This window comes from Cebus imitator, unplaced genomic scaffold, assembly GCF_001604975.1.
Source record: "Cebus imitator isolate Cc_AM_T3 unplaced genomic scaffold, Cebus_imitator-1.0 Scaffold33, whole genome shotgun sequence".
Classification (NCBI taxonomy): Eukaryota; Metazoa; Chordata; class Mammalia; order Primates; family Cebidae; genus Cebus; species Cebus imitator.
In genome coordinates, this window is record NW_016107348.1 from 6458407 (window position 1) to 6481451 (window position 23045).

General features: G+C 38.5%; 1 protein-coding gene across 3 annotated transcripts in view; it reads left to right on the forward strand.

The window, feature by feature from the left end:
- Positions 1 to 2943: 2943 nt before the first annotated feature.
- Positions 2944 to 23045, forward strand: part of HMCN1 (hemicentin 1) — a 455928-nt gene continuing 435826 nt past the window's right edge. For 2 of the 3 annotated variants that reach the window (XM_017524527.2, XM_017524530.2), the window contains exon 1: positions 2961 to 3549. In XM_017524527.2, coding sequence (XP_017380016.1) covers positions 3282 to 3549 — 268 coding nt within the window. In that variant the 5' untranslated portion in view covers positions 2961 to 3281. Of the gene's footprint in view, positions 3550 to 23045 lie in introns of all 3 variants that reach the window. The other variant, XM_017524525.2, reaches the window with a different exon arrangement.

Sequence of the window (23045 nt, forward strand, 5' to 3'; positions counted from 1 at the left end):
GATGAAAACAGATGAAAGAAGTACAAGAAATATGAGGGGAAGCCACATCAATGCACATCATAATCAAATTGCTCAAAAACAGTAATAATAAGAAAATTCTTAAAAACATCAAGAGAAAAGAGACATGGTTTATATAGAACAAGTAAGTACAAAGATGATAGAAATTTTGTTTTTAATGGAAACAATACAAGCTAGAAAACAAATGAAAGTACTGAAAGAAAAACAAAAACCTGTCTAGAATTCTTTACTCAGAAAAAAAAAAATCTTTGATAAACAGAAGTGAAATAAAAACTTTTTCAAACATACAAAAGTGAAAGAATTTATCTTTAGTAGAACTGCATTACTGGAATTATTAAAGAAAGTCCCTTAGGGAGAAGGAAAATGATACCAGATGGAAATCTGGATTTACAGAAAGAAATGAACGGCACCAAAAATGTTAACTACCTGGGTAAATATGCTAATTATTTCTTATTTAGAGCTCTTTGAGAGATAACTGACTCCTTATGCAAAAAAAAAAAAAAAATCAGTGTAATATGGGATTTAAAAATATAGTAATGTGCAATAAAAATAGATGACAAAAATAGTAAAAAGTCAGGAGGGGAGAAATGGATATATATTAGTCTAAGCTTCTTATACATGAAGTGGTATAACACTACATGAAGCAAGGCTGATAAATTAAAGATATATACTATAAACTGTAAAGCAACCACTAAAATAAAGACTTTGGGCCAATAAGCTAGCAATGGAGATAAAAGGAATCATTAAAAATATTCAAAAAGAAGGCAAAGAATAGATGTGACAAATAGAAAACAAATAGCATGATAGCAGATTTAAACTCAACCATATCCATAATCACATTGAGTGTAAAAGGTCTAGGCACACAAATTTAAAGCAGAGATATTAGACTGGATGAAAAAGCAAGACCCAATTTTAGGGTGACTACCTAAAAATACACTTTAAATATGAAGAAAAAAATAAGTTAAAAGTGAAAGGATAGAAAATAATACACCATGCAACACTAATCAAAAGAAAGTTGCAGTGGCTATGTTAATATCAGACAAATTATATTTTGGAACAAAGAATATTTGTAGGGACAATGAGGGCAACTTCATAATGATAAAGGCGCCAATTCATCAAGAGGGCATCAAGAGGATTATTAAATCCTAAATGCTTATGTAACTAACCACAGAGCTTCAAATACATGAAGCTCACATCCACAATTATGATCAGAGTTTTCAATACCAATCTCAATAGCTGATAGAACAGGCAGAAATCACTAAGGACACAGAAAATTTGAACGTTGTTAAACAACTTGTCCTAATTAACATTTACAGCCTTCTTTTCAAGTGCACATGGAACATTAAGAGATCATTTAATCCTTATTAGGTGGGTGCTATCATGATTCCTGTTTACAACTGAGTAAATACAGGTCTGAAAATGTTTGGTAACCTTCTGAAGGTCACACAGTTAAATACCACAGCTGGGCTTTGAACCCAGGGTATCTGACCCAGAACTTTTAATCACTAGGCTCTGTGGCCTCCCTTGCGCACCTGGAATAGCTCAGGTCTCTATGACTTAGAATGAAAGCCTTTTTAAATCAACAACGGAATGGGAGACTCAAATAGCATTCTCTAAATACTGTTTGGAAAGGAAGTACCTTCCCCCTTTCCTCTCATATTCCCCCTCAGCGCAAATGGCCTGTCTCCTTCCTTTAAGTGGCATGACTTATAGGTATCATAAACTCGGGTTCCACAGCCGCTGGGACTGGAAGAGAAGACAGTTGTAGACTAGGAAAGTTTGGTGGGAGCTGGCCCTTCCTCAGGCTGCATCCCCGTTGGGTGGGTGGTCTAAGATACATCCAAACAGAGATCAAGATGCCAGTCTGCCCCTCTTTAAATGCTGGGATCTGGACAACAACTCCTCTTCCAGGAAGGAAATGCGTTTCTATTAAAATGAAGCAAAGAATCCTTAGTTCATGGTGGGCATTCTTTGCCTATCCTCCTTGGTACTGTAATGTATATAGCAAACGCAACACGGAAAAACGTTGGCATGTCTTCCAGGGTGAGGTTTCCTTCTTGACTGGCAAGAAAATGCCATAGAGGGGAGCACCTTCCTAATGGATCTTTGGCTGAGGCCTGAGGCATGACTGTCCAGGAGAGGAAATGTGCCACGGGGATTTTATTCTGCCTTACTATGCTGCGCAGAGGATTCAGACTGCCCAGCAAATGTGAATCTTGATAATACGACTCCAAAATCCGTTTTCTCTCTAACAGGAATGCAATGTCCCATTCTTTCCCCACACCCCTCTCCCTGTCCTTTCCAGGGGGCTTCCATCCTGTATTCACACACCCCCGTGCAATTCGTGACTCCCAGCTCCTGTGTCTCACTTCCCTCAGCAGCCCCTTTCCTCTTCCTGGGCGTCTTGCCCCTGCCGTGCTCTCGTCCCCCCTTCCCCGCAGCCCACGGTCTCTGAGGAGATCCAAGCGCCATAGCGCGGCTGCAGCGCAGCTGAGGGAAATTTCCAGCGCCCCCTCCTGGCCGGGCGGAGGGCTGGGCTGAGGCCGGAGGGTGGGCGGGGGCGTCCCGACCTCCGGGGAGAGTTAGGAGCCAGGTGTCTGAGGCAGCGTCGTACGCAGTAGAAAAACGGAATTCCCTTTGTGCTGGTGTGGGGTCCCTCGGTTTGGGTCTGGCCACATATTCTTGAAAGCCGTTGTTTACACTGGGGTTTTGCAGGTTGGGGACGGTGCCGGTGGGAACCGAGCGGACGCCGTACGCGCTTCCCTGGTGCTGGGTTGACCCGACGGTCGGAGGAGGGAAAAGTCACCCTCCAGGGGGCCTCCGGAGCGGAGCAGGGGGGACGGCGGCCGGCCAATCAGGAGGCGAGGCCGAGCCGGGCTTCCCCTCGCCGCCCGCGAGCTGCAGCAGTGGGAAGTTGGGAGCCTCAGTCGCTGGCCCGGCGGAGCAGCGGCGGCGAGGGCGGCGGAACCAGGGCGCCGCAGGCTCAGAGCTGCCCCCGGGGCATGGACCCGGCGCGCCGCCGGCACTCCGCCACAGGCTGCCCGGGGCCCGCGGGCAGATAGCGTTCCGGGAGGAAGCCGCCTCCGGACAAAAGCTGCCGGCATCCCTGCCCTGCCCAGCCCCTGGAGGGACTCGGGTTTGGGGCTTGCCCCGTCCGACTCTGAGATTGCAAGAGTCTGATGAGTTACTCTGAGAGGAATCCCTCTGCCTGTTGTTGAGGGGGACTGAGCACAGTGCTCAGGCGCTCAGGGGAAAAACAGAAAATGATTTCCTGGGAAGTGGTCCACACGGCATTCGTGTTTGCTCTTCTTTATTCTTCCCTAGCTCAAGATGCGAGCCCCCAGTCAGAGATCAGCGCTGAGGAAATTCCCGAGGGGGCCTCCACGTTGGCTTTTGTGTTTGATGTGACTGGTTCGATGTATGATGATTTAGTTCAGGTGATTGAAGGGGCTTCCAAAATTTTGGAGACATCTTTGAAAAGACCTAAGAGACCTCTTTTCAACTTTGCGTTGGTGCCTTTCCATGATCCAGGTAAGGGAACTATTTATTCTTTGTCTTTGCTATGTCTCATGATTACCTTATTGCTTTTGCTGTGAGTGAAATTGTTAGGAAGTTTCAAAACCATTTTTTAAAAATGTGCAGCTGAATATAGTTGTAACAAAGAATTGCTTGCTGGCATCTGGGTTTGCTCATTGATACCTACTTAAGTCTCAGCCCGGGAGGAGATGGCTTGTTTACGGGACTTGAGTGGTCCTCAAACCTGGAAATGTAGAGTTACAAAAAACAAAACCAAAAGTCTGGAGCAACGACATCAAAATCACTTAACTCACTTACATGTTAGAACTAAAGCGTGTTTAATTACGAAGGCAGACTTGGACACGAATTTACAGCAGCAAAGCTTTAGGGGCTAATATCCAGATTGAAAACACACTCTGAGGATAACTCTCATTTAAGAGGGGAAAAAACCTGTTTTGTGAGATACAAGGAAGTCTGGAAGTATTAACTACTAGTGGAACTCAAGACATGAAAAGAGAGAAACGGATCACTTCTTAGCTGGATCTAGTCATCTTTGCACCGGGGCATCATGAGATAGGTTCACAGATTGGTATAAAAATTATCCATGTCTCCTGCAGTAGAATTGCATGTAATTCGGAATGTCTGTGCTTTTTAAAGGTAGTTGAAGCGAAATAACTTCATTTTTTGCCCTAAAGCCATGGGTTTCAGCAGCTCCACTGTAATATGATCCTATTTACTTTTTTCAGTTTCTCTTTAAAGTAGCACCTCTCTGTGAGGCTTACAGGAGCCCCCCCTGCCATATCTGAGGGCAGGCTTGCAAGGGGAGCCCTGGGGCTGGCAGTCTAATGTCCACCTGAGTTTCATTAGCACAAGTTGCTGCCCATTTGAAGAAATAAAGCAGTAGTTTCTCAAAAGTCCTCCCCCACTGTTCTCCCACGTTTTTCCTGCTTTTGAAATTCCCCCCTTCACTAGAAGACCTTGACACAACCTCTTCACAATGTGAGTGTGATAATGGCAATCTCAAATTCTTTCCTGTGCATTTAGCAAAGGTGTATGAGTTCAAATTATTGCTAGGTATTCAGTGTGGCAGGTTTTAACTATTAACAAATGGCACTGGGAGAAATTTAAAGAGAAATAGAACTCTTTTGTATTTTCATGCTCTTCAAGTGATGAAAATAGTAATCTGTCCTCTTCTGGAATATGTAATATATATATACTCACACATGCACATACACACATTACATTATATGTGTAATTACATATGTTTGTAATTTCTACATTGGTTAAACATGAAATGTTATTTATCTTTGAATAAATAATTGAATGATTATTACTGTGTTTACTGTCTTAGTAAGACACTTCATATGTTGTGATTATCAATATATTAAATGTTAAGATGCCATTTGTGATGCAGTTTGAGGTTTTCGTTATTTTGGAATACTTAAATATGTTTCTTCTATATGGATGAATCTGAGGTTAGCTAAAAAATCAAGTAATATTTTGTTTTTCTCTAACACCACGATTTGCTTTTCTCCACAAAGAACTCTGATGAGATTATATCGCTGTAAACAGAACACAAAAATTGCCTCAACTTGTAAATGGATTCTGGACTATCCTGATATTTTGAAGTGATGTGAAAACTTACTGGAATGAATTGTATTGTGGTGCCCTGCCTTTCAGTTGTTACCAAATGGGAAGGTTTGCACATCGCTGTAGTTGACTTTTCTGTAGCTTAACAATCACGATTTAAAGTGGGGAAACCTGACGTGCTAATAACAGATGACTGAATAAGTTAGAGGCTTTCTGAATCCAGTAATTTGAACAAATGGTTAACTAATTTAAATTGGTTTCATAAACTTAATTGTGTGTATAATTCAACAAAATTATTAATTCTCTTTACATAGTGATTCAAAGTAGAGAGAAGTGGCCAAATGTTTATGTTATCTAAGGCTATTTAAAATATTTTTGAAGATAAAGAGAGAAATTAAAACGTACTCTTAACCTTAGTATTCACTTTGCTAGATTGTAGTACTTTGTGTGATATTTTTCCTCTCTCTGTGTGTGTGTGTGTGTGTGTGTGTGTGTGTGTGTAATCATTAAGAGTTTTTGTTTTTGTAGGTTTTTTTTTTTTTTTTTTTTTTGTTTTTTTTTTTTTTTTTTGGGTTTTTTGTTTTTGTGGGTTTTTTTTTTTTTTTTTTTTTTTTAAGATAGCGTCTCACTTTGTCACCCAAACTGGAGTGCAGTGGCACTATCACTGTCATGGCTCACTGCAGCCTCAACCTTCTAGGCTCAAGGAGTCCTCTCACCTCTGCCTCTGGAGTAGCTGGACCTACAGGCACACGCCACCACACCTGACTAATTTTTTTTTTTTCATGGAAACAGGGGTTCCACTATGTTGCCCAGGTTGGTTTTGAACTCCTGGCCTCAAGTGATCCTCCTGCCTTGGCCTCCCAAAGTGTTGGGATTACAGGCATGAGCATCTTGGAATGACAGGAAGGGCTTTAAATGGGGATTGGCTGTATTAGTGAGTGACATTAGAAAAGTACGTTTACTTTTTGAATCTTAATATCCTTAATTATATAAATTGAGAGAATTCTATGTGACTGTCTCTAAGATCTCTTCTAATTGTGACAGTTTATGACTGTCTGTTTTACATGTGATTGTTTTCATAGTACCTAACACATGGTCCTATGGTTGGGTGACACTAACATGGAAAGAAATCACATATAGAATTCAATATCATTATATTAATAATCTTGAATGATTATAAACCTTTTGACATCTCTCACATTTAGCTAGATGAAATAAAGGACAAATTCTGCGATATATTCTATGTCTTTTGATTAAAACCTTTGGGTCTTTGCAGATGATTGCTTTGGAGCCCCGCATTATAGTTTGGGACAAGGCGTGTGTGTGCGCAGGTGGAATAAATTTAAAACACATGGATCACATAGACGTAGAGGATGTCTAACAAGTTGAAATTGAGATGATAAGACCATTCAGAATATGTGCATATAAGAAGCACTGTGTTGAACTAGCAGCACATGTGTCTAGAGTAGAAGGAGGTCCCAGAGAGGATGAGGGGTCATGGAAAGGCAAGCCAGCCTTTTGATTTTGGTGTTAACTGTGGTTAAGATGGATTTTCCACTTTCATAACCACATATAATGTGTTGATTTTTTAATGGCTTTATTGAGATGTAATCCCCTTACCATACAGTTCATTCACTTAAATAATTTGATGCTTTTTAGTATATTCACAGATAGGTGCAAACATCGCCGCAATCCACTGTAGAACATCTTCATTACCTCCGAAACAATCCTGTACCTTTCAGCTATCAGTCTCCTATACCCCAATCATCTTCCCCTCAGTCCTAAACAACCACTAATCGATTTTTTTGCTTCTATATATTACTCTGTTCTGGACTTTATACAAGAAGAATCATATTCTATAAGGTATTTTATGACTGGCTTCTTTCACTTTAGCATAACGTTTTTCAAGGCTCATTCACATTGTAGCATGTATTAGTACTTCATTCCCCTTTTTATGGCCAAATAATATTCCCTTGTATGATATATCATATTTTGTTTATCTGTTTATGAGGGATATTTGAGTTGTTTCCACCTTTTAAAACATTATTATGAATGATACTCCTATACATATTCATGTACAAGTTTCTGTGTAGACAGTTGTTTTCATTTCTTTTGGGAATATAACCAGAAGTGGAATTGCTGGGTCATAGTAACGCTATGTTTAATTGTTTGAGAAACTGCCAAACTGTTTTCCAAAGCAGTTCTCTACCATTTTACATTCCCACCAGTGGCGTGTGAGGGTTCCGATTTCTCCACATCCTCTTCAATACATTACTATTATTATTTGAAAAATACAAAGGTTCTTTATTACAACATATAGATTTATAAAGCTCTTATTACTTATAGTTAAAATAATTCAAAAAATAACATAGAAAGTAAACTATTCTGGAGATTACTCTGTTTATGTAGCATACAACTTCTTTTTTTTCTTCCAACTTTCATTTTAGGTTCAGGGGCCACATGTGCAGGCTTGTTACGTGGGTAAATTGCGTGTCACTGGGGTTTGGTGTATAAATGATTTCATCATCCAGGTAGTGAGTGTAGTACTTGATGGTTTTTCAATCCTCATCCTCCTCCTATCCTCTAATAACAAGTAAGTTTCAGAGTCTGTTTGCCTCTTTGTGTCCATGTGTACTCAGCGTTTAGCCCCCACTTATAAGTGAGAACATATGGTATGTGGTTTTCTATTCCTGCCTTAATTTGCTTAGGATAATGGCCTCCAGCTGTATCCATGTCACTGCAAAGGGCATGATTTCACTCTTTCTTATAGCTGTGTAGTATTCCATGGCTTATCTGTACCACATTTTCTTTGTCCAGTCCATTGTTAAGGGGCATCTTTGTTGATTCCAGGTGTTTGCTAGTATAACATGCTGTTATTGAAACTTTTGATTCTTATGTATTAATTTTTACTGTGCTTTTTACATGGCACCCAAAATGTATTCCTCTCTTCCTTGAAATACAGCTTTGAGAAGGGCTGATCGGCTGATCGTCTCTCTTTTGCCATAGCTTCTTTTATCGCTCACTCTCTTATTTCCCCTCCTCTTTTTAAGGCAGGTACCAGAGACAGGAGGAGAGAGAACGGGACAGTGTGTTTTAATGAGTTACTTCATAGAAAGAAAACTCTTCTTCTCTTTCACAATTGTGTCTTCACTTTCTTCCTAGAATATCTTTATGTAAGTCTACATGCATTCATTCATTCATTCACCTATATGTTTCAGACCTTGCCTCACATAAAGGGGAGTAAAGCAGATAAAAGCTCTTGAATTCATGGAGCTTATATTCTATTGCAGGGGTGGGGAGTGACACAGGCAATAAAGAAAGCAATTAAAACCTGTATGGTAATTTTGATGGTGATATTTTACCAAAGTTTTTTTTTTTTTTATGATGTTAATTGGTATGGAGAAAATAAAAAGCAGGAAAAGGGATGGGGAGTTTGAGGTGGATTGGCAGTGTTGGAATTTTAAATGTCATTAGCGAAGTCCTCAGTTGAAAAGGTCACATTTTATCAAAGACTTGAAGGAGGTGAGGGAGGGAGAATTGAGGATATCTATGAAAGAATGCTACAGGTGGAGAAACAATAAATGAAAAACTCTCATGATAAGAGCATTCTGACATGTTTAGGGAACAGTGAAAAGACCAGAGAGTCTGGAACACAATGACTGTTAGGAAGAAGTCAGAGGGTGAAGTCAGAAATGTGGTTGAGTCATTTCAGGAAAGGGCTCGTAGTCCACAGTGACTTTGGCTTTTACTCTGAGGGAGATGGGTTGCCATTTTAGGGTTCTGAACAGAGAAGTGACATGATCTGACTTATGCATCTACATATTCATTCTGTTGTTGGAGAATAGTCTGAAGCACAGCAAGGGCAGAAACAGGGAGAATAAACAGGACACTATTGTATAAATCAGACAAAAGATGATGGTGTATCTTGCATGAAGTTGGTGACTGTGGGTTTGAGAAACGATTGAATTTTGTGTATATTTTGAAGATGAAACCAAAAGGATTTAATGAAGAACTGGATGTGAGTTCTTAGAAAAAAACAGAAGACAAGACGGTTTCTGAGGATTTGGCTTGAAGGATGCTATTGTTTGGATGTGGTTTGTCCAAGCTAAAAATTTCATGTTGAAACTTGATTCTCAGTGTGTCAGTGTTGGGAGGTAGGGCCTAGTAGGAAGTGTTTAGGTAGATCTCTCATGGACAGGTTAATGTCTTCCCTTGAGGGCAAGTTTTTGGTCTTGTGTGAATGGATTAGTTCCTTTAAGAGTAAGTTGATTGAATTGGGGGTGGTGGGGGGAGCCCGATGGCTCACGCCTGTAATCCCAGCACTTTGGGAGGCTGAGGTACATGGATCACTTGAGGTTAGGAGTTCAAGAGCAGCCTGGCCAACATGGTGAAACTGTGTCTTCACTAAAAATACAAAAATTAGCCGGGCACGGTGTCGTGTGCCTGTAGTCTCAGCTCCTTGGGAGGCTGAGGCAAGAGGATTGCATGAACTCCGGAGGCAGAGCTTGCAGTGAGCTGAGATTGGGCCATTGCACTCAAGCCTGGGCAACAGAGAAGACTCCATCTAAAAAAAAAAAAAAGTTGTTAAAAAGAGTCCAGCTTCCTTGGTTTTTCTCTCTTGCTTCCACTTTTACCGTGTGATCTCTTTGCAATTCTGCACCCCCCACTTCCATCATCCACTATGAGTGGAAGTAGTATGAGGCCCTCACCAGATGTAGCTGCCCAATTTTGAACCTTCGAGCCTCCAGAATCATGAGCCTAATGCACCATTTTTCTTTAAAAATTACCCTAAAGCATTCTGTCATAGCTACACTGAATGGAATAAGACAAGTGAATAAAAACTTAGCATGACTTTTCACTGAGATGGGGAAGAATGAGCGAGAAGCAGGTTTGATAAAGGGTTTGATTTTTAGGTGTTAAAGTTTGAGATGCCTTTTGATATTCAAGTAGAGATAAGAAGATAGTTGGATATATGAGATTTAGGTTCAAGGAGAGATGTCTTGGACAGTTAGACTAGACAAAACCATTAAGGGGGGGACTGACTATAAATAGAGAAGAGAGGAGGTCTGAGGACCTAGCCCTGGGACTCCAATGTTTAGTGGTCAGACAGATGAGGATGACTCAGCAAAGCAGCCCAAGAAATTGAAGTCAGGGTAGGGGGAGAAGAATATATTATGCTAGAAGTCAAGAAACTGTTTCAAGGAAGAACTAATTGATCAGTTAAAAGAAGGATCAAGAATGGCTAATCAGCTTAGCAATGTGGAAGTCATTGGTGACTCAGCGAGAATAGTTTCATGCAGGAGATGGGAGTGAAAGCCTGTTTGGAGAGAATTCAAAGAGGATGGGAAAAGAGGAGTTGGAAATCTTTGTAATTATATTGCCATGTCCAGCTACTGGAACAGTTGCTTTGTTCGTGAGGCTAAAATCGAGCTTCGTTTTGATAAATGATTCAATGAATATTTTGTGAATACAAATAAAAGTAAAAAGAACATCCAGTTTGGAACAGAAGACTTCTTTTCCTTATTCCTGTCACTTCAGCAAATGATTTAGCCTTGCTGGACCCTCTGTTTCTCCATGTATAGAATTAGTGTACATTGGTAGGTTATTATCAAAGTCCATGATTTACATCATTATAATGTAGAGAAAAGTAAGCAGCTACAAAGAAGTTCAAAGTAGCAAGGACCTGATTAATTGGAATAAATATCGGCATTATATATCTTTAAATATAAAAGTTTAATTTTGATACAGTTCATCAGACTTCAGTGACTTTGTATAGTTTGGCTGTACCTACACAGTGTTAAGAAAATCCTCCAAGATTTTTTTTTTTTTTTTTTTTTTAGTAAAACAGTTCTCCTAGCATATATATTTTTTTGAGCAGTAGCAAGATCATTTGAAACCATAATGAATAGAAAGATTTTTACAAGGAAAATATTTCACATTTGGACCTTGAAAACCTATGCACGTTTATACAAATTGAACTTCAAATTGAACTTCAAATTGAAATGTTTTCTGTTTCAATATGTATAGGAAAAAGAGTCAAGAAGCTATTAGTCTCTCTGTGCCTCTAGCACATCCTACAGGAAGGAGGATTTTCATCAGCAAAATGATTGGTCTGTTATGTCCAAGAGAAATTCAGCTAAACAGAATGCATTAAAATTTAACAGTGAGAGACTTTGGACAAGGTTAACTCTTATTTCTCAGGATAATAAAATATTTTAACTTTAGGGAGTGAGTCTTACGTCACTGGATGTTTCCTAAGGATATGTAGAGGTGGTTTGCTACATATAACAAAGACTTTCTCTTAAAGTATAGGGACAAAAGTTTGGTAAATCAGATATTTTAAATGTGTTAGAGAAGCTTCCCATTTAACAGAATCCTCTGTGACTTCTGCAAAATGAAGGATTTTTTTCCCCTTGTTAATTAGTTAAGGAACAGCCTTCTACTTTATTGTTGATAAACAAAGCAGGTGATTTTGTTGGGGATTTAAATGCAGTCTGGAATGTTTCAGCTGTATTCTCTAAGGCAGTCTGCTTACTTTCCAGTTTTAGCTGGACTGGCTAAAGGAATGTTAGAACAATTAAACTAATTTCCAAGGAGCACTATGCAATCAAAGTGTCTGCATTATAGGTGTTTTCACAAATCTGCATGGATTCTCAACCTTGGTTTTTGTGGTTTCTGATAATCCCATGAGGAGTCATCACTGTGAAGAATAGGAAAAATTTAAAAATGGACTTATGTCAACTGTAAGATGTGATGATATCAGTTTTTCCTACCTTAGTGATGGTATCATGGTTAAACATATGTGAAAGTCCTTTACAAGTACTATGGACCAAATGGTGTTGCTGTACCTTATTTGTCTGTAAATTTTGAATAGGTGCTGGAAGGAAGGCAATTATCAAGGAAAATAATACAAAACTTGTAAGAATAAAAAATAGAAAAAGAATCTATTAAATGACTTTACTGTTAATCTACAGGCAAAGGATGATTTAAACCAGTTCAGGTATATAACTACTCCAATATATGCCCATATATTCGGTGCTTTGAGAAGCATGTGTGCTTTGCTCTGTTGTCCTTTTGAGCTGTAGGCCACTGCCTCAATTGGGAAACGAGCAAGAGAATCTAAAAAGTCAAAGATAAGTCATTAGATCCATTCATTCATTCAATTATTCAGTCTATTGATTACAGACTTCTTGCCATTTGTCAGGGACTATGTATGCTAGGTGTTCTTGATTCAAGTCTATGAGAAATAGGGCAAGATAAAGTACAATATACTATACTGTACTACCTTTTAGAGCAGAAGGAAGCATAGGGTGCTGTGCAGACCCAGAGCAGGACACCTGATCCTGAATCAAGACAGTGGTGGTCAGCAAAGATTTTCTGGAAGAGTTGTGTCCTGGACAAAAACCTGAAGAAAATGCATGAATAAAAGCAGTTTAATCAAACATCGAAGACTTTGGATTTCATCCTGAAAGCTATCAGGAGCCTGGAAGGATTATAAGTGAGGAGTGACATGATTGGGTTTTATTTTAGATTTCTATCTCCTGGATGGATTGGAACAAGGGAGTCCTGAGAGCTGGAGGATGAACTGTGAGACCATGACAACCATCCAGGGGGAAACATCGAGGGGACTTGGGTGTCCAGATGAGGGGATAGATTTCTGAGCTATTAAGAGTGTCCAATGAATGTTAAATGACATGGTCCTAAAATGTTAAAAAAGAGAGAAATATAATTGTCTTTTGGAAGTTAAAATTTGAAATTAGCACACAATGGAAGATAAAAGATATGCAAAGTTAGCTTTAAGACACAATGTTATGCCCAGGCCAGTAAGTGCTAATAGTACGCTCCTCTTACATTAACTTATCCAAGATAAAATGCCAACCTAAAGTGCAGAGAATTGACAATGAACAAGAGTCACAGAAACCGACTTAAGCAGTGTACAGCCAAGTTCTAACTAGACTTCAGGGTGTTAGTTCATTTTATACTTGAATAACCAGCCCACCCATCAGCAGTCTTTCTAACTGTGGTGATAGACTGTTTATCCTTATAAATATGTAATGATGGCATTAATATTTGGATCATATTATTAACTCTCCTTGTTCTGATTGAATGCTCACTAAACAGCCTCCTGAAAATTTAACCTCATGCACTTTCCTTATGGGAAGAGAAGGCTCTAGTCAGACTGGCACGTACATCACATTGACCAGGCAGTTATATTCCTCGTTGTTAACTCATATTTTGGCACAGTACTCATATACATCAGTCTCTTTTGTTTAAAGTGTTCTGACAGTGTCAAGTTCAAATTTCTGAATTTGCAAGTCCGAGAGCCTGTCCTTGGTCAATGATGGTAAATTTATCAAAGTAAATGTCTCTCTGTGTGGATCTGTTTGGGTGGCCTGTCTGTCTCCAGGTATCCTTCCTCAGCATTTCCAGCTGTCAATGTTAGTATGACTCGTGCCAAGTAACTGTTCTGTCCACTAGAAACTTATATAGATGACAGCTGAAGCCATCGGAATAAATGAGATCATCCAAGGAGAGAGTGCAGACTGAGAAAAGGAAGGAGACGGGATATAACTCAGAGAACACAATTATTTAAAAGATAGAAAAAGGGAAGTTCATAATGGATCTGGAAAAGAGTGTCCAGGAAGATAGGGGAAAAACAGGAATGAGTAGTGTTTGGAAATCTAAAAAGTCGTTCGTTTTAAGCAGGAGAAGTTGTCAACTCTGTGCATTTAAACAGTTACTGAAAATAAAGGGTAAATAGTATGGAGCTAAACAGGACCGTTCTACTGAGTTGTGGAGCTTCCACAGAAGGCTAAAATGATGAGTTAAGAAAATGGAGCTCGTGAATACAATATGTTTCTTTCATGAAAGGAAAGCATAGTCCCTGGAGTCTGATGTTTGGTTTGGAAGTCTGGTTCTAACCAATTACTTGCTGTGTGATCTTTGTGCTTCAGTTTCAATGTGCCCAAGAAGACAGGGCATACTCCTAGGGCTGCCATAGCAAATTACCACAAACGGTGTGACTTCTGCAATAGAAGTGTATCATCTCACTGCCCCAGAGGCTGGAAGTCCAAAATCAAGATGTTGGTAGGGCCACTTCCTTCCGAAGACTGTGAGGATAAATCTGTTTCATGTCTCTCCCCCAACTTCTAGTGGTTTGCTGGCAAACTTTGGTGTTCCTTGGCTTGTAGATACATCACCCTAATCTCTGCCTTTGTCTGCACATGGTGCACTCTTTGCATGCTGTGTCAGATTTTCCTTTTTTGTGAGGACACAAGTCATTCTGGATTAGCGACCCACCATACTCCAATGTGACCCCTTTTTAATTACATCTGCAATGACTATTTGCAAGGAAGGTCACATTCTGAGGTGCTGGAGGATAGGACTTTAACATAGGAATTTTTGGAGGACATAATTCAACTCACAGCAGATCACTTAGCAATTAATATTAAAAACCAAAACTGTTTAATTCTTTTGCTAGGGAAACTCAGTTTGTGCTAAAATTTCTGATCAAAATGTTTGCATTAGGGAAGATCATAGACTCTGAACTCTGATCCTTTTATTGGATAGGAACAGAGTTCTTAGTGTCAGTTATGGAGAAAGGCATTAATATTTGGGGTGCTATCATAGTCCTGGAAATAATTTGTGTTGTTAAAAACCCGTTACTTTTTAAAAATTTTCTTTAGACAGAGTCTCAGTTCATCCATCACCCAGGCTGGAGTGCAGTGGCACGATCTTGGCTCACTGCAATCTCCATATCCTGGGTTCAAGCAATTCTTAAGCCTTAGCTTCCCGAGTAGCTAGGACTACAGGTGCGCGCTACCATGCCTGGCTAATTTTTGTATTTTTGGTACAGATGGGGTTTCACCATGTTGGACAGGCTTGTCTCGGCCTCCCAAAGGAATGAGCCACTGCACCCGGCCTCGTTACTTTTAAGCATGCATTTAATAAAGTTTTATTTAATCTTTTGTTGGTGATGTTGAGATATTTAATTCTGAAATGGGGAAAGTTACATAGGAGCTAGGAATTCTGGGAATTATATATGGGTTCTAAAATATTTTGACGTTGTATACTCCCAAGTTTCTTTTCTTCAAAAGTTTGGAGCAATTTTTCCATCAGCACTGCATCTCTGAGAAGTTCCCTTTGTGCACTGTTTTATAGCAGGTAGAAGGAATTCTTTGATGTTCTCAGGCTGTAAGTCATACTGATTACCACCAAAAGTGCTTCAGGGCAACCTTTATGCTCTTGCCAAGTTCTCACAGGGAGAGAGTTAAGTGAGAAGCATGGGTGATGGGGAGGAGATAAATACAAGAAAGGGTACTTAATTTTTTTTTTTTTTAACAAATAGAACGTCAAGAAAATACAATATTTCACTAAGTAATAGAGAACAAAATTAAAAATATTTTGCTATCTGGAATTTCAGTTTTTAAAATTTGAAGTGAAATCTGTTATGCTTTTTGTTTAGCTCCTTATTTTCACTTCAAAGCCTTTTGCTAGAGCACACAGAAAACTTCAATTCTATTGTTTTCCTATTCCCCAGAGGGTCTTCCCTGCTCTTCTTAGGTGAACATGCTCACCACCTCCTTGATCAGATCATCACACTTTTGCCTTGAAGTTTTCTCCCCAGCCACACCCTATGTTGGAATGTCCCCTATGTGCCGGACAATGTCTTACCCATAATCAAAAGATTTTCCAAAATTTCAACTCACCAAGAAACTTTCCTGGAATATTGGAAAAGTGTCATTCTTTTTAATATTGAGATCCCTTATTATATTTATTGTATTTTATGGACCTAGTTTGTGCCTTTGATAACATCACCCCTTCTTAATTCTTCTACATCATAATGAAAATTAACAGGGGATTTGATTTATCTTCACAAAGTGAAATTTAGTAGAGTTAGAATGTCATAGGTTTTGAGTGAATGGATTCTAATATCAAATAGACCAGTGTTCGATTATTAATAAGTTGCTAACTTCTCAAAGCCTTAGTTTCCTTATCATTAAAGTGAGTATCAGTAAAGTGAGAATAACAGTCATTCTTCCTTAGCATAATTGTTTTAAGGATTAGAAGAGAAAATCCATGTAAAACATTTGGTGCAAAGCCTGACACAGAGCAAGGACCCAAGAGTGTACTATAAGGGAAATAACACTTTACCTAGAGTCAAAACACTTGAGTACTGGCTCTGTAACTGGGCAGGTAACTAGACTCTTAGAGCCTCAGTTTCTTTCTGCATAAAATAAGGATAAAGCCAGTTTTGTGTACTGATAAATGGTAAATCTCTGGCCCTGGAACTTGACTTAGGGAGAGGCCTTTATTTGTAGCATTTGCCAGTTTGTATGGTGGTGGTACTGCTCTGTGGCCCATTTCAAACACCAATATGAAGCCTGCATATAGAGTTAGGAATAGATGTGCACAATCATCTCTCATTTGCCACCTAAAAATTCCCTCCAAAAGATATTTATGTTTCAGTGAGACTATGTAGTATATGTGAAAGGACTCAGTATAATTGTCATTCACAAAAAGTTTAGTTTTGTTTGGAAAAGTCTATTACATGGGTAGAATTAGTGAGAGTAGAATTAGCTGTGATGGAGAAAGCAGATTAAGGCCGGGCATGGTGGCTCACGCCTATAATCCTAGCACTTTGGGAGGCTGAGGTGGGTGGATCACCTGAGGTCAGGAGTTTAAGACCAGCCTGGCCATCATGGTGAAACCCCATGTTTAAAAAAAAAAAAGAAAGAAAGCAGATTGAATGTTTTCATTTTCATGACTGTTTTGGCAAGTTTCAACATTAAATACCCAGTGAGGCCAGGCAGGCAACACCAACACAGAAGTGGGACAAGGAGAAACCTACTGCCTGCTTAAATCTTCATGGGGCATGTAATAGATATCTCATATTTATCAACCCTTCCTCACCCTAGATATGTCTTCTCCAGCGTTCCTCATCTCTGAACAGGTGCTACATTTTCTTAGTTATTTGGGACAAGGCCCTTTGAGGCCTCTTGTGCTCCTCTTTTTCTTTCACACCCCACATCTGATCCCTCCACAAATTCTTTTGGCTCTGCCTTCAAGATCATTTAAAGTTTGACCAGTTCTCAACTCCCTCTACTGCTACTGCTCTAGCTTGAGCCACTTTAACTGGCCTCGCTGCCGTTCTTCTCAGAGCTGCCAGAAGGATCCTTTTAAAATGAAAGAAAGATGTCATTATTCCCACCTTCCCTTTCTGATGTCCTTATTCACATCACTTTTAGCATATTGGCCTCTATATTGTTTCTTTTTTTTTTAGTTGCATTTTAGGTTTTGGGGTACATGTGAAGAACATACAAGATTGTTGCATAGGTACACACATGGCAGTGTGATTTGCTGCCTTCCTCCCCTTCACCTGTATCTGGCATTTCTCCCCATACTATCTCTCCCTACCTCCACACCCCCCTGTCCCTCCCCTGTTTCCCCCCAACAGACCTCAGTGTGTAGTGCTCCCCTCCCTGTGTCCATGTGATCTCATTGTTCAACACCGCCTATGAGTGAGAACATGCGGTGTTTGATTTTCTGCTCTTGTGTCAGTTTGCTGAGAATGATGGTTTCCAGGTTCATCCATGTCCCTACAAAGGACACAAACTCATCATTTTTGATGGCTGCATAATATTCCATGGTGCATATGTACCACATTTTCCCTGTCCAGCCTATCATCGATGGGCATTTGGGTTGGTTCCAGGTCTTTGCTATTGTAAACAGTGCTGCAATGAACATTCGTGTGCATGTGTCCTTATAGTAGAACCATTTATAATCCTTTGGATATATGCCCAGTAATGGGACTGCTGGGTCAAATGGAATTTCCATTTCTAGGTCCTTAAGGAATCACCACACTGTTTTCCATAATGGTTGAACTAATTTACACTCCCACCAACAGTGTAAAAGTGTTCCTATTTCTCCACATCCTCTCCAGCATCTGTTGTCTCCAGATTTTTTAATGATTGCCATTCTAACTGGCTTGAGATGGTATCTCAATGTAGTTTTGATTTGCATTTCTCTAATGACCAGTGATGATGAGCATTTTTTCCACATGTTTGTTGGGTGCATAAATGTCTTCTTTTGTAAAGTGTCTGTTCATATCCTTCGCCCACTTTTGAATGGGCTTGTTTGTTTTTTTCTTGTAGATCTGTTTTAGTTCTTTGTAAATTCTGGATATGAGCCCTTTGTCAGATGGTAGACTGCAAAATTTTTTTCCCATTCTGTTGGTTGCCGATTCACTCTAATGACTGTTTCTTTTGCCATGCAGAAGCTGTGGAGTTTGATTAGGTCCCATTTGTCTATTTTGGCTTTTGTTGCCAATGCTTTTGGTGTTTTGGTCATGAAGTCCTTGCCTACGCCTATGTCCTGAATGGTTTTGCCTAGATTTTCTTCTAGGGTTTTAGGGTGTTAGGTCTTACGTTTAAGTCTTTAATCCATCTGTAGTTAATTTTAGTGTAAGGCATCAGGAAGGGGTCCAGTTTCTGCTTTCTGCACATGGCTAGCCAGTTTTCCCAACACCATTTATTAAACAGGGAATCCTTTCCCCATTGCTTGTTTTTTTCAGGTTTGTCAAAGATCGGATGGTTGTAGATATGTTGTGTTGCCTCCGAGGCCTCTGTTCTGTTCCATTGGTCAGACCACAGTGCAATTGAGTTAGAACTCAGAATGCAGAAACTAACTCAGAACCGCACAGCTTCATGGAAACTGCACAAACTGGCTCTTGAATGTTGACTGGATAAACAATGAAATGAAGGCAGAAATAAAGATGTTCTTCGAAACCAATGAGAAGAAAGACACAACATACCAGAATCTCTGGGACACATTTAAAGCAGTCTCTACAGGAAAATATATAGCAATAAGTGCCCACATGAGAAGCAAGGAGAGATCTAAAATTGAAACCCTAGCATCAAAATTGAAAGAACTAGAGGAGCAAGATTAAAAAAACCTCAAAACCTAGCAGAAGACAAGAAATAACTAAGATCAGAGCAGAACTGAAGGAGATAGAGACACAAAAACCCTTCAAAAAATCAATAAATCCAGGAGCTGGTTTTTTGAAAAGATCAACAAAATATATTGTTTCTTACTATCAGGCACACTTCCTCTCCAGAGCTATTGTTCTTGCTGTTCCCTCTTTCCCCAGATCCTTGATTTGCATGGCTTACACATCATTTCGTATGGCTCTTGGCTAAAAGTCACCTCCTCAGAGTAGTCTTCCCTGACTACCCAATCTAACATTTATTAACTGCTTTATTTTTCTTAGAATTTAGCACTGGTTGTCATTAGAGGTGATGTGAATTCATTCATTTTAAGCTCTATCTTCTCTATTAAATATAAACTCCATGAGTGCAGGAACTTAATTTTCATGACTGCATTTGGTAGAGCCTCATGTAAGTTTCCTGGCATACAGTAGGCACTCAATACAGTGAGTGCCTTCTTTTGTTTAAAGAAATAATGAATTTCTGGTATTATTTTTGTACTTGAAAAAAGTTCTAATCATTTTGTGTAGAGTTCTACCGATGTCCAAATGATAAAACTTATGTTGCTCAGATATTCTCTTGATCAGTTATTGCCCAATTGATCTATCACGTTTTTAATAAGTTGCATTAAATGTTCCCATTGTGATTATGATTTTGATAATTTCTCTTTGTAATTCCAGTCAATTTTGGCTTTAAGGTAGGTATATACTGGCTAAGGATTGTTTTATCTTTCTAGTGATTTGTTCATTTTATCTTTAGATATATAGCCATTTTAATCTAGTGATACTATTTGCCTTTAAATGTATTTTGATTGGTATTAATATTGTTCCATATCGGATTGGTATTTATCAAATACATTTTCCCTTCATTTTCAAAGAGACTTATTTCTATGATTTTATTTTGTGTTTTCTATTTACTGTGATTTTTGCTGATCTTTTCCCCTCTTTTCCTACTGTTGAGTTTTTTTTTAATTCTGTTTTTTTTCCCCCCTCATATTGGCTTAGAAATTACAAATTGCATCTCTCTTTCTCTTTTAAAAATTCTTATTCTTGATTTAGTTGTCTTGAAGTTAATCACTGTTTTTACACTTCTGTGTAATATATGAGGACCTTAGGGGACTTTATTCTGATCACCTTCCTCCTACTCTCTAGTATAGTTTATTTCATCTTGTTTTTAAACACACCCAAATTAGTCATTTTGTTTACATAGTCATTGTTTCCTTAGATCTAACTTGTTTGTTGATTTTTTTTCTTATTGTTGCTTCTAGCTTCCTACTCCTTCATTTTGGATTCTTATTCCCCACCAACCCCATACATTCTTTACATTCTCTAGTCGTTTTTTTCAGGGGTGATATATAAGCAGGATATCCTTTTGGTCTTTATTTGAGAATCTATGTATAGTACCTTCATTCTTGATTAGTAGTTCAGTTAGGTGTAAAATTCTATAACTTAGCCCATTGAAGGTAGCATTTTATTGTTTTCTGACTTTTGTTGTTGATGAAAATTCTTCTCTCAGTTTAATTTTTGTCCCTATTTAGGTAAGCTGTGTTTTCTCTGTGGTTATTCTAAAATTATCTCTGTCTTCCTATTTCTGCAGTGCCTTATTTAGTGTCTAAGTATGGATTTGATTTTGTCTTTCCTGCCTGGAACCTGGTTTGCTTCCCCAGAAAGATGGAATCAAGGAGAGGAAAGCAGCCTCCACACTTAGTGGAAGGGACTAGAGAGAGAGAGATGGAGTTTAGGAGGGAAGACAGGCTTCCATGAGAGAGTGTGGAAGGGGACTCCAGAGGGGAAATCCAGGAGAGAGACGGCTTCCGCGAAGGGAGAGTTCATGGAAGGGGACCCAAACATGGAGTCCTAAGGACTCAGATTTTTATTTTTTATTAAATTCTGGGCAGTTCTTATCTTTCAAATATTTCCTCTCCACATTGTCTGTTTAATCTCTCCTTCGTAAAACCTTGTTAAATGTATTTTAGATCTCATTCTCTAAGCCTTTTTACCTTTCATATTTTCTTTTTCTCTTTGCTGTGTTTCAGTGATTTCCTCAAATCTTTCAGACATTTCTCGTCAGTTCTGTCCAATCGACTCTTTAAGCCATCCATTGAGTTTCCAGTTCAATGATCATAGTTTTTTTTTTTTTAAATTTGGTTCCTTTCACATCTGCTTATTTTGCTTTTCATAATATGTTCTATAACACTATAGTCTCTTTCATATTGTTCTGTTATGTCTACTTGTTAGAGTGGTGCAAATTCTTTCCCCATATCCAAATTTTTCTTTTTGAAAAAAAAGTCTTTCTCATAGTAAAATATTTGTTTATACAGAAAACTGTAGGCCCAAATGATTTCTCAGAAGGTCTTTACCAAGTATTCAAGGAAAAATAATTATAATTGTACAGAACTATTTCCTGGCAATAGAAAAAAGGTAATACTTCCCATTAGGCTAGCATAACCCTGGTACCAAATATCTGATATGAATACTACAAGAAAGAAAAATTATAGGTCAACTTCCATTACAAACCTAGAGGCAAAAATTACCAAATCAATATTAGCACACCAATCCAGCAATATATAAAAAGAAGCAGATGTAATGACCAGGTTGTTTTAATTCCAATAATAAAAAGATTAGTTTAACACTAGAAAATAAATAATTATAATATATTAGCGGCTAAAAAAAGAAAAATCATATAATCATCTCAATAGTTAACATAAATAGTAATTGATATAATTATAGATTCATTTATTACCAAAGAAACAAACAACTCTTAGCCAACTAGGAATATAAAATAACCTATTTAAAAATAATTCTTCAAAAAACTCAAAAGTAATTATTATATTTGATGGTTATACTAGAGTTTTTCCCTTTGGAATTGCAGTGAAGTTAAAAAATAGAGTAAAGAAAGTTTAACTCTAGCGTATCTATACCAATGGCTCAGTTTTTATTTCCAGTATCACTTGTAGCATCTGCTTTTCTTATGATTAGTCTAGAGCAGTGTTTCTATTGGGAGGAAACTGCTTTTGGTTTTGTTGATCATCCCTAATTTTTTGTTTTCTGTTTTATTAATTTGTGACTCTATTATTTTTTTAGCTTCTCCTTTGCTTAGTTTTCTTCTCTTGTTCTTTTCTAACTTTAAAACTTAAATGTTTATTTTTACCTTTCTAATTCCCAGATTTAAAAGCTTTTAACTTCATCATACATTCATTTTCATGAGTCATTTTAGTTCATCTTAAAGCTTTGATCTGTTGTATTTTTGTTGTCATTTGATTCCAAATACTTTGTAATTTCCATTGTAATTTCTACTTTAACCATTTCTTTCTTTTTTTTCCTTCACTTTTCTGTGCCAAGTTTTATTTCAGAGAATAAGGCTCAGTTGCATAAAATTTCAGGAAAACATAAAATTAAGCTTTGGAAGTAGATTTCATGGCTCAGCTCTTTATTATTGACTTATGAAGAAGTACATTTTGCATCATTGTTTGAATCTGATAGCATTTCCATGATCGAACTTTTGACTGCAAAATTGAATAACAGTATAGTCTATTTTGAGCAATTCTTTTTTTTCTAATTGTACTTTAGGCTCTGGGGTACATGTGCAGATCATGCAGGATTGTTGCATAGGTACATACATGGCAAGGTGATTTGCTGCCTCCATCCCCCCATCACCTGTATCTGGCATTTCTCCCCATGTTATCTCTCCCTAACCTCCCCACCCCCTGCTGTCCCTCCCCTAGCCCTCCCAACAGACCTCAGTGTGTGATGTTCCCCTCCCTGTGTCCATGTGTTCTCATTGTTCAACACATGCCTATGAGTGAGAACATTCAGTGTTCGAGGTTCTGTTCTTGTGTCAGTTTGCTGAGAATGATGGTTTCCAGATTCATCCAAGTCCCTGCAAAGTACACAAACTCATCCCTTTTTATGGCTGCACAGTATTCCATGGTGAATA